The sequence below is a fragment of the Brassica napus genome, chromosome C7, assembly GCF_020379485.1.
Source record: "Brassica napus cultivar Da-Ae chromosome C7, Da-Ae, whole genome shotgun sequence".
NCBI classification, from domain to species: Eukaryota; Viridiplantae; Streptophyta; class Magnoliopsida; order Brassicales; family Brassicaceae; genus Brassica; species Brassica napus.
The window spans coordinates 29,526,024-29,539,987 of NC_063450.1; the positions used below are offsets into that span (position 1 = coordinate 29,526,024).

At 39.8% G+C, this 13,964-nt stretch overlaps 1 protein-coding gene and 1 pseudogene across 3 annotated transcripts; both read right to left on the bottom strand.

Moving 5' to 3' along the window:
- Positions 1-940: 940 nt before the first annotated feature.
- LOC106390375 lies at positions 941-2,770 on the bottom strand (annotated as a pseudogene).
- Positions 2,771-3,479: 709 nt separating this feature from the next.
- On the bottom strand, positions 3,480-7,668 carry LOC106390372 (protein DA1-related 6). 3 transcript variants are annotated; one of them, XM_013830820.3, is made up of 13 exons: positions 7,422-7,647; positions 7,160-7,189; positions 6,752-6,842; positions 5,960-6,655; positions 5,460-5,869; positions 5,211-5,340; positions 5,048-5,122; positions 4,877-4,975; positions 4,572-4,784; positions 4,429-4,491; positions 4,233-4,351; positions 4,096-4,154; positions 3,480-4,013 (listed from the first exon to the last, which is right to left on the bottom strand). In XM_013830820.3, the coding sequence occupies exons 3-13, from the start codon at positions 6,788-6,790 to the stop codon at positions 3,670-3,672; spliced, it is 2,247 nt and encodes a 748-aa protein (XP_013686274.1). In that variant the 5' UTR covers positions 6,791-6,842; positions 7,160-7,189; positions 7,422-7,647; the 3' UTR covers positions 3,480-3,669. The 3 variants fall into 3 exon arrangements, with proteins under 3 accessions (XP_013686274.1, XP_013686275.1, XP_013686272.1); XM_013830821.3 differs by lacking the exon at positions 7,160-7,189 and having other exon boundaries at positions 7,422-7,668; XM_013830818.3 differs by lacking the exon at positions 7,422-7,647 and having other exon boundaries at positions 7,160-7,402.
- Between the last annotated feature and the right edge of the window lie 6,296 nt (positions 7,669-13,964).

A 13,964-nucleotide genomic window follows, 5' to 3' on the forward strand; every position in this document is an offset into this window, starting at 1 on the left:
ATCATCTCGTGAGCCAGATATATCCTGTGATTAACCTGTTTGTGTGTGAACATAGATTTCATTGAGTCTATTGGGGCAAGACATTGCGAAAATGGGAGATGAGGTGGTGGAAGACATATCTAGGCAGTCCATATAGGATGAGAATTGCAGTGACCTCAGAGTCACTAACAACCCTTTGAGACTCTGTAACCATGTCAATTAGCTGGTTGTGCGGTCCCATTCTTTGTGCTTTTTGATACCATCCATGTCAATTTCTCGGAAGTTGCCCTGTGTCTTCACTGTGAGGGAAGTTTTATCACATTCTTGCCACGCAATTTCTCGGGAAGTTGGCCTTTTTGATACCATCCATGTCAATTAGCTCTGTTCAGTCTTGCCACGCAATTTCCCACAAGCTGCCCCGTCTTCAATTAGCTGGTTGTGAGGGAAGTTGCCCAAAAAAGTTAAAAAGAAAAAGGGAAGTTTTACCACATTTTCAAATTATCAGAATATGGCAACGCCAACACCAAAAAAAAAGTCCCTTTTGGAGCTCCGGTGTCTTCACTTCTCTTCTTCTTCCTTGGGCAATTGGGTATTCCGCGTGAGCATAACAAATCCCAGGGACTGCTTTTGACGCGCTGAAGCTCCCTTCCTTCTTTGCCGCGCAATTTCCCCGAAGAAATTTTAAAAAAAAAAAAATTTATTTTGAAATTATCAGAATCTGGTATTAGCACCCTACATAGTCGATTTCGGCCGAAAGTTCTTTGAAACCAATGGTCGAACACTTTGATGTTTATCAGATAAGAAATCAACACCAAACAACAAGGCTTGACAGTGTGAACATGTAAACGTAGAACTATTACAACACAACCCTCCCCAAAAGACACTTCCTTTAGTTTCAAAAAGGGAATAATAGATCTGCGAGATTTCAAATCGGACGAAGATACTGTTGGTTAACACAAAATCCTCGAAAGGTTCAAAATTTACGAGAATAAAATAGTTTCCACTTTCAACACAGCAACATAGCCTTATTCACACGAAGCAGCACAATCCCACAAGCAGAAAACACACACACCAGAGAAGGAAAAACAGAATAAAAAGGGGTACTTGGTAATGGTTTGAAAGCGTAAGTCCCGGGTGAATAATCTCGAGGGTTTCCTTGAGGCTGGAATTGCTCACCATCTTGTTAACTTTTCTGAACCCCACACCGTACACCGGTGAATCATCTGTTTCTATCTGATTCTTGCAAAAATCCACCAGTTTCTTCTCAAAATCAGAGCATGCACCTTTCTTCGATGAGTAGCAGCTGAAGTGTGGGTAGAAGAAGCTGATGATGATGAAGCTACTGCTTCGGTAGCATCAACAGGGGCGTATGTCTGAGACTCCAACCACATGTGTCCTAGCACTTGGCATATTCCTTCTTCAATAACGGTGTTCAGATTCCTATATCCTGTAACCAAAACCAAACACACACTTGTCAGACCTCTCCCTCAGAGTGATGATCAAATCATCCTTACTAGATATGTGTTTTTGACCAATACGTACGATTGAGTCTTAGATAAGCATGCATCATCTCGTGAGCCAATATATATCCTGTCATTAACCTGTGTGTGAACATAGATTTCATTTAGTCTATTGGGGTAAGAGGCCTACTAAGATGGGAGATGAAGGAGAAGACACGTTGCAATACCTAGGTAGTCCATATAGAATGAGAATTGCAGTGACCTCGCAGTCACGAACAACCCTCTGAGAGTCTGTAACCATGTCAATTAGCTGATTGTGCGGCCCCATCCTTGGCCTTTTTGATACCTGGACCAGAATAATTAAAGTCATGAATTCTCATATAGTTTTAGACTCTAAAGCTCGTAAAAGTGTGTTCTTACACTTGTGATGATGGTCTGCGCTTCAGAGAGACAAATACCTCTGGTTATCACCTCATATTGATAGTCCTGTTTGTGTGGAAACTAGCATATGAGACAGAGTGAGAGAGAAAGCAAGAAAAAGATTGGACGTTTCAAATAGGAAATGTACTCACAATCTTCTCTTCCACCTCAGCTTTATTCAATGCTTGTCAAAAGAAAAGGAAATTCTCTCTCGATTTTCATGTTTAAGCCTTCGAAGAATTCACGTATCCATAACCGCAGATTCCATACATTGTAGGCATAGCCACCTACCATCACTGAGCTTTACATAGTTCGTTCCCATAGGCTGCAAAGAAAAGAAAAAATCCTAAGAAGTTAAACCCGAAAAATATACTTCCTTCACTTTTTTCTAGTGGTTAATTATTCATCTCATTGCATCCCTTTTAACCATGTTTTTTTTTCTACTCACCTCTAGCCTCTCGCAACTGGAACACTTGGGAGTTCCATCAGATTCATAAGCAGGGCAGTACCTCTCCTCCCAGAAAGGATGCTGATGGAATTTTTTCATCTGAAAGAATACAGTTACTACATTTAAGCTCATGGTCAGCATTAAAATACACAGCAGAGAATCGAAAAAAAATGGTACCTTCTTCTCTTTGCAGACATAGCAGAGAATCGAAAAAAATGGTACCTTCTTCTCTTTGCAGATATAGCAGTACCGTTCATAGCAAGCATTGTGAAACTTGCCTCTTGAGTTTGAAAACTAAGGTGTTATTTACCGAGGATTCAGGTTTTGCATCAGCAAATATAAATGAGCAAGTCGAGTATATTACATGGTTCTCAACCTCGTGGACAGCTATTGGTTTGTGGGCTGTGGCAAGCATCACACCAGAGACACTCAGGATGCCAAAGAACATCCACAGATCTTCCATGTTCAATCTCAGAGTTGCAACCACCACACATGCTACAAGCGAAACATTCTTGATCAGGTCAGCAAATAAAATATAAGTTTCAGGTAATTCTAGCAACAGACGCATAAGCTTACCAACGAGGAGGATTCATGTGTCCATATTCTTCCAAAACCTGAAATTTCATAAAGCTGAACTGAACATGGCCGAATTTGCCAGCATTGATAACTCCAATAAGAGATTTGAACTGAGAAGATCGGTGGAACTTTGCAAGAACGGTGGCGAAGGCGTGAAGTGTCTCAGCTTCATATGAAATTTGGGAGGGACTTGAAGATAGACCAAGCGGAGGAGAGGGAGGGAGTGAAGTAATCGAGAAGACGGTGGTTCAAAAGAGGAGTAAGATTCGCCTCTGTGGAGCGGAGGGAGAGACGGATGGAATCGATGAGGTTAGCTCGGTAAAGGTAGTGCTGGAGTTTGTTTGGGAATGATCGATCACGCGAAAAGATTCGAACTTGATGAGCAACTACGGAGTGAAGTGGCTTAACAGAGTTGGAGAAGGTTAGAGAAAACATCTCCAGTCACAATGACCAAGCCTACGGAGAAACTAGTGGTTGGGACAAATGGTCGAACCACCTGGTGTGCATTCGTCGGACGATGCGATTGCTGAGCTAGACTGCTCAAAGTGCCAAAAGACAGCTTTTTGAATGTATGAAACTATTTATAACTAGGGAAATGACGAAAAATGATTTTTAAATCCACCGGAAGAATTGAATCCGAGGAGGATACAGCTGCTTAAGGAAAGGGAAAAAAAAGAAACTGTTTGCACACTCACACAAGCTTTATTGAAAAAACAAAAAGCCATGATGAAAAAGAAAATGGCTGCTGATACAGAACTTTAAAGCTTGGATCATCCGTCGTCTTCTTCAACCCCGGCGAAGAATCTCTTTGAGGGTATCCTTGAGGCTGGAGTTTGTCACCATATGGTCAACTTTCCTAAACCCATCACCATACGCTGCTGATTCATCTGTCTCTATCTGATTCTTGCAAAACTCCACCAGCTTCTTCTCGAACTCTGACCACTCCCCTTTCTTTCCCGCATTTGCTTCACTAGGAGTCCTCGAAGAAGAAGAAGAAGATTCTGCTGCTGCTGCTGATGATGATGATGAAGCTGCAGCATCAATAGTGGCGTATGTCTGAGTCTCCAACCACATGTGGCCTAGCACTTGGCATATTCCTTCTTCCATAACGGTGTTCAGATTCCTACATCCTGTAAACAGTAAACAATACCAAAACACACACACTTGAGAGACCTCTCCCTCAGAGTGATGATCAAATAATCCAGTACGTACCATTGAGTCTAAGATAAGCATGCATCATCTCGTGAGCCAAGATATATCCTGTTAGCAACCTGTGTTAATTTTGCAAGACAGCTTTCATTTAGTCTTTATCAGCACAGAGGAAAGTAACCTCAAGAGAGTAAAAGTACCTAGGAAGTCCATATAAGATGAGAATTGCAGTGACCGGGCATCCACTCACAACCTTTTGAGATTCCGTGGTCTTCCCTATTAGCTGCTTGTTCGGCCCCAACTTTGGCCCTTTTGACACCTTTTTATATGTGTGGAACAGAGATTATTAACCCATGAATTGCCAAAACCTTGTGTAAAAGCGTTTTAAGTACTTACACTTGTGACAATCTGCTCTTCAGACAGGCAAATGCCTCGGGTTACCACACCATCCTGATTGTCCTGCTCGTGTTGGAAACTTTATGAGCAAAAAGAGAAAGCGAGAGAGATAGATATATAAGAATTTTTTGTTTTGTACTCACAATCTTCTCTTCCTCCTCGGCCTTATTCAGTGCTTGTTTCTCCACCAAAAGAAAAGGAAATTCTCTCTCGATTTTCATGTTTAAGCCTTCGAAGAATTCACGGATTTCAAAGTGCAGAGGCTGGACTTCGTAAGTATCCATAACCGCTGAGTCCATACATTCTAGACATAACCGCCTACCATCATCAAGCTCCACAAAGTTTGTTTCCCTAGGCTGCCAAAAAAAAAAGAGACACATAACAACTCTAACCAGTGCGATTGTAGTTTCATTCCCTTCTCTACCTTGTTTGTTTTGATAAAACTCACCTCTAACCTCTCGCAACTGAAACACTTGTGAGTTCCATCAGAATCATGATCAGGGCAGTATCTCTCCTTCCAAAAAGGATGTTCATTAAACATTCTAATCTGAAAGAATACAATTTACATTTACAGTAAATCATCCTCCTCCTGAAAATTACCAAGAGGGAATTTATATACCTTCACTTTCTCTTGGCAGACATAGCAGTAACGGCGATAGCAGTTTTTGTGAAACTTGCCTCTTAGGTTTGAGACCTGAGGAATTATATATATATATCTAAGAATTTTGATTTTGAACCAAAAAAATATATACAAATGAACAAGTCAGGGAGGTTATTCGTACATGGGTTTCAACCTCGTGGATAGCAATTGGATTGTGGCAAGCACCACATATTAAACATTTAGGATGCCAAAGAACACCCAAGACATCCACAGACCTTTCGTGTTCAATCTCATAGTAACAACCACCACACCTGCTTCAAGTAAACATTCTTAAACAGGCCAATACACACATATATATATATATATATATATATATATATATATATATGTCTAGATCAAGAATGCAATGTAACTAGCAATAGAGGCATACCGAGGAGGAGGAGGATTCGCCTCTACGAGCTTTCCAACATCTTCCACCTCATCTTCGGATTGAGTTATTAGACCCTTCCCCTTCAAACTCTCCCAAATAATCCGCTGCTCATCTTCATCCATCGGAGCTCTAGAGGAGGAAATGTTGCTCTTTTCTTCAGGAGGCTCTACCATGTTCAGACTCTCCTGAACAATCACAGCAAGTTGTTCATCCTTCTTCACTTGTTCATCTTCAATTTGCTTTCCTTTGCCTTTCTCTTTTGACCTCTCCTTAGCAAGCTGCTCTTCTCTATCCAACGCAGCTCTACGAGGAATACTTTTATGTTCTTCAATCCGAGGACGAGGAGGAGGCTCTACCATGTTCAGACTCTCCTGGAGAACCAGAGCAAGCTCTTCATCCTTGTTCACATGCTACAAGTGAAACATTCTTAATCAGGACAGGACATATAAATCTACGTGGATCATGATTTTATTTCCTAAAGTCGGGAAGGATACTCTTACCATGTTTAGACGCTCATGAACTCTCGCAGCAAGTTCTTCATCCTTCTTCACTTGTTCATCTTCAAGTATCTTTTCTTTACCTTTCACTTTTAAACTCCTCCCAACGGTCTTAGGAAACTGCTCATCTTCATTGCCCAACACAGAGTTATCATGCAGCCTCGCACTCTCTTTGTATGGCATCTCACTCAAGAGGTTTTGGAGATCTTGCGCTACCTGTTCATCACTCTTCACTTGTTCTTCAAACTGTTTGCTTTTGCGTTTCTCCTTTGAGCTCTTAGCGGTTTTAGCAAGATGCTCATCTTTGTCGTCCAGCACATGCAGCCCTAAACTTTCCTCATATGCCATCTTGTTGAAGCGGTTTTGAAGATCTTGTGCTACCTGTTCATCATTCTTCACTTGCTCTTCAAACTGTTTTATTTTGCCTTTATCTTGAAAACTCTCCGCAGCAATCTTAGCAGGCTGCTCATGTTTTTCGTCTTCCAATGCAGAGTTATTATCTCTTTCATCATATTGAAAAGCACGGGCTATCTGCGCATCCTTCTCTAACTCTGTGGTACGCTTTTTTTGCTCATCCTCATGTTTTTTTTGGAGACGAGAAGATTCTTGAAGGGCGGAAGCAAGCTGTTTAGCTTCTTGAATGTCAGCTTCTTCCCGTGAAACTGCTAAGGCAAGATCAATTTCTGCTTCAAAAGGATCCTAAACGGAAGCAAAAAGATAAGATTTAAAAAAAAATGGAAGCAAAAAGGAACTTTGGGTGAGACGAAAGCAGCAACTGAATAAAATGATAGTAACCTCAGAAGTAGAGGGTTTGAGGCAAGAGAGGCACCACATCTTCTTCTTCTTCTGGATCCCACTCTTTCACCGATTTGGGCAGCCTTTCCCCCTGCGAGGGATCAATCATTTTTTTATCATCACTGACCCCAATGATCGAAAGAAGATCAAAGATTCACTAGTCTAAAGCCAAACAACTCAATTTACGTCAAGCAAAGGCAAACATGCTTTAGGAAACGATCAAAAATGAACATTATGATCAAAAATGCAAAACAATAGTAAAACACAAAAGGACAAACTGATACACACACACACACACCCACGCAACTAGGTAACGAAACAGAATCTATGCCTAGTGGTAACTGGTAACTAAGAATGTGCGAAACGATGTAACAGAAGATGATCCAAAGGAACAAGAATCGGACAAACCCGAGAAATGCCAGGCGAAGGGAGCTTGAGCTGAAAGTGGAATGCAGAGACAAAACAAAACAAAAGAAAATTCACATGAGTTTTTTTTGCTAGAATTCCCGAAAATTTTGAGGTCGACGCGTTGGTGAAAGACTCAAACGACCCATTTAAAGAGATTTGAAACTTTTTTTTTGTACTTAGGGAGAATCTTTGTAAAGGCCGTCAAACTTTGATACTCGGATGAAAATGAATTTAAATAAGGGCAAAGCAAGTCAATACTTACCCAGAGCCAGACCAGACGACCACTCGTGAGTGAGATGGTGGTTATTGCTAACCCGGAAGAATATTCCCAAAGACATGGCTTTTGGATTTCGTTTACAGCCCAAAATTTTTAAAAAGCTCTTTCCTTTCCTTTTCTTTTCTTCATGTGGACTGGAAACAGCGACCGATCTTCCAAAATAAAAAAACACCCACCCTTCTCTCTCTCTCTCTCTCTCTCTGCGTTGAATAGGTCCATTAGGAAAGTTAAAAGTTTAAAACGAGTCGGTTTGACGAGAAGAAAGAGAAAACTTCTTTTGTGGTCCAACCTTCCAGCTGTGTTTTACACACGTGGCGTAACCACATTCCTCTTTGACTTTTTTTCCATACGATTCAGTCACGGTGGTTTCCCTCCCTCTTGAAACGTGACCGTTTTTTAGCTTCCAATAAAACAAATTAAAACTAGCCAAGCAAGAGCGAGAGCAACATGATAAGATTTTTTTTAACTCAAAACAAACAAAACAAAAAAGTTAACATCCAATCGCATGCCCAAAGCAGTTATCGGTGTTCATTTACATTATATATCGATGTCATTAAAATTTATATATACGTTTTGACGATCAAAAACCAAAGATTTTAAATCTGATCTAGATACTGAACCATACAACTTTCCGGATTATCGCATTTGTGGATCCATCGTGGACAAACCATGGTGTTGGGATAAGCTTAAAGTTAGCTTGAGGAGTACGCTACCGAATCCCATTGAGTTTGTGTTTATCTAAAGGGATTGGGGAATATCTAATAAAGTGTTATACCTAATGAGTTTAGGATTTATGTGTTGATATATAAGGAGATGCTAAGATGTAGCATAACTTATGAGTTTGAGAACTTAAGGTTTTTGAGATAGTTTTCCTTAAGAGTGATTAATAAGAAAGTGTTTCTTATTGCTGAGATTAACACACATTGTGTTCGAGTGATCTAATTTCTATATTTGGTATCAGAGCCAAAATGAAATCATGAGTGAAATCATACCCGCGACCTTGAAGATGAAAGAAGGAGGAGGTTCTTCATCGATAAAGTGCCCTATGCTCAACGCAACAAATTACACCGTATGGGCCATGAGGATGAGGGTTACTCTTCGAGTTTATAAGGTATGGGAAGTAATCGAGACGGAGACAACAAATAATGAGAAGAATGACATAGCTTTGGCGCTACTGTTCCAATCAATACCGGAAGCACTTATACTACAAGTAGGGGAGCTTGTCACGGCTAAACAAGTATGGGAAGCAATCAAAACCAGACATGTAGGAGCTGAGCGAGTAAAAGAGGCTAGACTTCAAACCTTGATGAGTGACTTTGACCGATTAAAGATGAAGGATACCGAAAGTATTGATGACTTTGGAGGCATGCTATCGGAACTTGCTTCAAAATCTGCTGCACTTGGAGTCACCATCGAAGAGGTAAAACTCGTGAAGAAATTTCTTACAAGTCTCCCACGAAAGAAATACATACACATAGTTGCTTCACTCGAGCAAGTGCTAGACCTCAATGTAACGAGTTTTGAGGATATTATGGGACGCTTGAAAGCGTATGAGGAACAAATTCGCGAAGAAGAAGAAGTGGAAGAAGATCAAGGGAAGTTAATGTATGCAACTGCAGATGGACAATCTCAACAGTCAAGCCGTCCTTCACAAGATCAATCTAGTCGATCATACCAAGACCAGGCGAATCGAGACTATTATGGAGAAGCATATAGAGGTCGAGGCAGAGGTGGTCGATCTAACTACTACAGAGGACAGGGTCGAGGACGCATTAACGGAGGACGAAATGCATCGAGGATTACTTGTTTTCGGTGTGATAAGATTGGCCACTTCGTGGCTCAATGTCCAGAGCTTAAGCTTAAGCTGCAAAAAGCTCAAGAGAAAGATAACACGGAAACACAAGAGGCTGATGAACTTATGATGCATGAGGTAGTGTTCTTAAACGAGATGAATATTCTACCTGAGAAGTATGAGACAAACACAAGAGGAGAGAACATATGGTATCTTGATAACGGAGCTAGCAACGATATGACCGGAAATCGAAGGTATTTTTCTCAGATTGACAATACCATCACTGGAAAAGTACGCTTCGGCGATGACTCTCGCATAGACATCAAAGGAAAAGACACGATAGCCTTTACTGATATAAACGGAGACTCAAGGATGATGACGGATGTATATTACATCCTTGACCTAAAAAGTAACATTATAAGCCTAGGTCAGGCTACAGAAGCAGGCTGTGATATAAGATTGAGAGGAGAAGAGTTAACAATGCATGATCAGTTTGGGAAGTTACTCGTCAAGGCTAGGAGATCAAGAAACAGATTATACAAAGTTCATATGGGAATAAATCCAACTACATGTCTCCAAGCATCAACGGAGAACGAGTCAAGAAAGTGGCACTTGCAGCTAGGTCATATAAATCGTGATAGTTTGAAGGCAATGATGCAAAAGGAGCTAGTACTCGGCATTCCAAACATGAGTATTGAGAAAGAGGTGTGGAGCTCTTATCTACTTGGTAAACAAGAGAGAAAAACGTTTCCTAAGGCAACTACATACCGAGCCAGCAAGGCTTTAGAGCTTCTACCCGGAGATCTAACCTACAAGTCCAAGTACACCAGCGGGAAACAAATACATATTTGTTGTTGTCGATGATCATACAAGATATATGTGGAGTATGTTAATGAGAGAGAAGAGCGAAGCTTTCTCCAAATTTAAAAGATTAAGAGACACGGTGGAGCAGAAAACAAGAAAGAAGATCATCACCTTCAGGACAGATAGAGGGGGAGAATTCTGTTCCAAAGAGTTCAATGATTATTGCGAGAGTGTTGGGATACGAAGACACCTTACCGCCCCATACACACCCCAACAGAATGGGATGGTTGAACGAAGAAACCGAACGTTGATGGAGATGACGAGAAGTATTATGAAACATATGCATTGTCCGAACTGGCTCTGGGGAGAGGCAACGCGACATTCTACCTATATCTTGAACCACGTAGCAACTAGAGCCCTGAACGAGAAGACACCATACGAAGGGTATCGCATGAAGAAGCCGAGAGTTGATCATATGCGAGTTTTCGGATGTACAACATATGCAAAGATAGAAGGGAAATTGCTGAAGAAACTTGATGATCGAGCAATGATACTAGTACACTTGGGAACAGAACCGGGCTCGAAAGCATATCGAATACTAGACCCTCGCACGCGGAAGATCATAGTAAACCGGGATGTTGTCCTCGACGAATCAAAAGGCTGGAATTGGAGCTCAGATAATACAAACCAGAACCGGAGTGAAAGTTTTGTTGTCACACTTGGAAAATTTGGAAACAGAGGCATCACTACAGAAACAGAGCAGCGGTCACGTGAAGAAGAAGCAAGTGATACACAAGTACCCGAGGTTGAAGAATCAGACTATGATGAAGAAGAAACTGAGATCACGGAGCTTGAGCAGCAAAACTTCAGAAGATCAGAGCGAGAAATATCTCGACGACTACATACTCTTGGCTGAAGAACTTGGAGAAGAATTCTTAATGTATCTCAACAATGAACCGAGAAACTTCAATGAGGCGAAACAGTCAAGAGAGTGGACACGAGCATGTGAGGATGAAATACTCTCCATCGAGAAGAACAATATGTGGATACTAGTTGACCTACCGTATGGAGCAAAACCAATTGGATTGAAGTGGGTGTTCAAGATCAAACGCAACTCCGACGACAGTATCAACAAATAGAAAAGCAGAATTGTCGCGAAAGGCTACGTACAACGACACGGAATCGATTTCGACGAGGTGTTCGCACCTGTTGCTAGACTTGAGACAATATGACTTCTTGTTAACCTCGCTGCAACACACGGATGGGAAGTGCATCACCTGAATGTAAAGACCGCGTTCTTACACGATGAGTTAAAGGAGATCATGTACGTCACACAACCAGAAGGCTTCGAGAAGAAGGGTGAAGAGAATAAGGTTTATAGGCTTAACAAAGCGCTGTATGGTCTGAGACAAGCGCTGAGGGCATGGAACAACAAGCTCAATCAGATCTTGTGTGTGCTTCAGTTCAAGAAGTGCTCAAAATAACCATCGGTTTATCAAAAGTCAGTTGATGGCGAGTTACTTGTGGTCGCAGTATACGTAGACGACTTGTTTGTGACCGGCACAAACATCAAGCTGATTAAAGAGTTTAAAGAAAATATGGCGACAAAGTTTGATATGAGCGATCTTGGCAAATTGACGTATTATCTTTGCATAGAGGTGTGCCAACATGAGAATGGAATCACTTTAGTTCAGAGACAATATGCATCGAAGATATTGGAAGAGGATGGAATGGACAAATGCAATTCGGTTCAAACACCAATGGAACAAGGTCTGAAGCTGAGCAAAGCAGAGAACGAGAGGGAGATAGACGCAACACGGTTTAGGAAGAACATTGGCTGTCTGCGATATCTTCTACATACACGGCCTGATCTCTCCTTCGCTGTGGGAGTTCTGAACCGTTACATGCAGAGTCCAAGGGAGTCACATGGAGTTGCAATGAAGCAGATCATGCGCTATGTACGTGGGAGCACTGCTTATGGGTTAACATTCGAGCGCTCAACATCAAAGGTACCGAAGATCTTTGGGTATAGTGACAGTAGCTATGTATCTGATCCAGACGCTGGGAGGAGCACAACAGGTCACATCTTCTATCTTGGTGATTGTCCAATCTCATGGTGTTCACAGAAACAAGATACAGTGGCGTTGTCTTCATGTGAAGATGAATTTATGGTCGGGACAGAAGCTGCAAGACAAGCGATTTGGTTGCAGGATCTGTTAAGCGAAATCACAAGTCGTCCATGTGAGAAGGCAGTGATAAGGATCGACAATCAATCGGCAATTGCGTTAACAAAAAATCCGGTGTTTCATGGAAGGAGTAAACACATTCACAAGAGATATCATTTCATACGAGAGTGTGTAGAGAAGGAGCAAATTGAAGTAGAGCATGTCCCCAGAGAAAGACAAAAGGCAGACATACTTACAAAGGCTCTTGGGAGAATTCGATTCAAGGAAATGAGAGAGTTCATTGGCATGAAGGATTTGGAGATAAAGAACTTTAAGCTTAAAGGAGAGGATGTTGGGATAAGCTTAAAGTTAGCTTGAGGAGTAAGCTACCTAATCCCATTGAGTTTGTGTTTATCTAAAGGGATTAGGAAATATCTAATAAAGTGTTATACCTAATGAGTTTAGGATTTATGTGTTGATATATAAGGAGATGCTAAGATGTAGCTTAACTTATGAGTTTGAGAGCTTAAGGTTTTTGAGATAGTTTTCCTTAAGAGTGATTAATAAGAAAGAGTTTCTTATTGTTGAGATTAACACACATTGTGTTCGAGTGATCTAATTTCTATACATGGATCAATAAATTAATTAGTTTTATTAAAGTATATGGTAATATATTAGCTATTGAAAAACATACGATTCAATCACGTTGGTTTCCCTCCCTCTTGAAACGTCGCCGTTTTTTTAGCTTCCAATAAAACAAATTAAAACTAGCCAAGTAAGAGCGAAAGCGAGATGATAAGATTTTTTTTAACTCAAAACAAACAAAACAAAAAAGTTAACATCCAATCCATTGCCCAACGCTGTTATTGGTGTTCATTTACATTATATATCGATGTCATTAAAATTTATATATACATTTTGACGATGAAAAACCAAAGATTTTAAATCTGATCTAGATACTGAACCATACAACTTTCCGGATTATCGCATTTGTGGATCCATCGTGGACAAACCATGGATCAATAAATTAATTAGTTTTATTAAAGTATATGGTAATATATTAGCTATTGAAAAACATAAGAGATATTTTGTGTTTTAAAACATTCAAAAATACTTACCTTTAGTTTTTTTTCATTTTTTTTAACATATAGAATATCTAATAACAAATTAGACTATTTAAATATTTTTGTAACAATTTAAGAATTATGACATAATAAAAATATCAAGACTGAAAAATTCTATGTATTTAATTTTCAAATGTGAATAATAAATCTAAACTTTACATCTAAATTAAACCAAAAGTAAAACATCAAACTATAACAGATTGTAAATAACAAAATAAACTAATATCAAATCACATTAACTAATTTTAGTTATTTCTCCCATTGTTTACTCATTTTCTTCGGGTAGCATAGTAAAATCTTCATAAAAATCTAAAAAATACATATAAATAATTTATTCGGTATTATATATGATAAAAATCAGAAAATTCAATAATTTTAAAAAATATTACCAACATAATTTCCTGGGTTTATCACTTCATCATCTTTGGCCTCTGTGATACTCTTCAGCAAGAACATTTTCTAAGTCATTTTAATCAAAAAAAAAAAAAGTGAAAGAGATACAAACTCGACAACATAAGAAAACAATAGTAAAACTGAAAATTTAACCTTTTCACTAGAACTAAATTCTGACGTGCGTTTATACGCGGAATTATTTGTTATAAAATGATGTTAGAAGTGTTTACCATTTTATTAAATTAAAAAT

What these genes read in the sequence shown, in the direction of transcription:
- LOC106390372 (XM_013830821.3), bottom strand. Translation starts at nt 6,790, where the DNA reads ATGTGGTGCCTCTCTTGCCTCAAACCCTCTACTTCTGAG. An exon ending in TCTGCCAAGAGAAAGTGAAG is followed by an intron (nt 4,976 to 5,047) that starts GTATATAAATTC and finishes GTATTCTTTCAG; the next exon opens with ATTAGAATGTTTAATGAACA. An exon ending in TGCTTATCTTAGACTCAATG is followed by an intron (nt 4,014 to 4,095) that starts GTACGTACTGGA and finishes TACTGTTTACAG; the next exon opens with GATGTAGGAATCTGAACACC.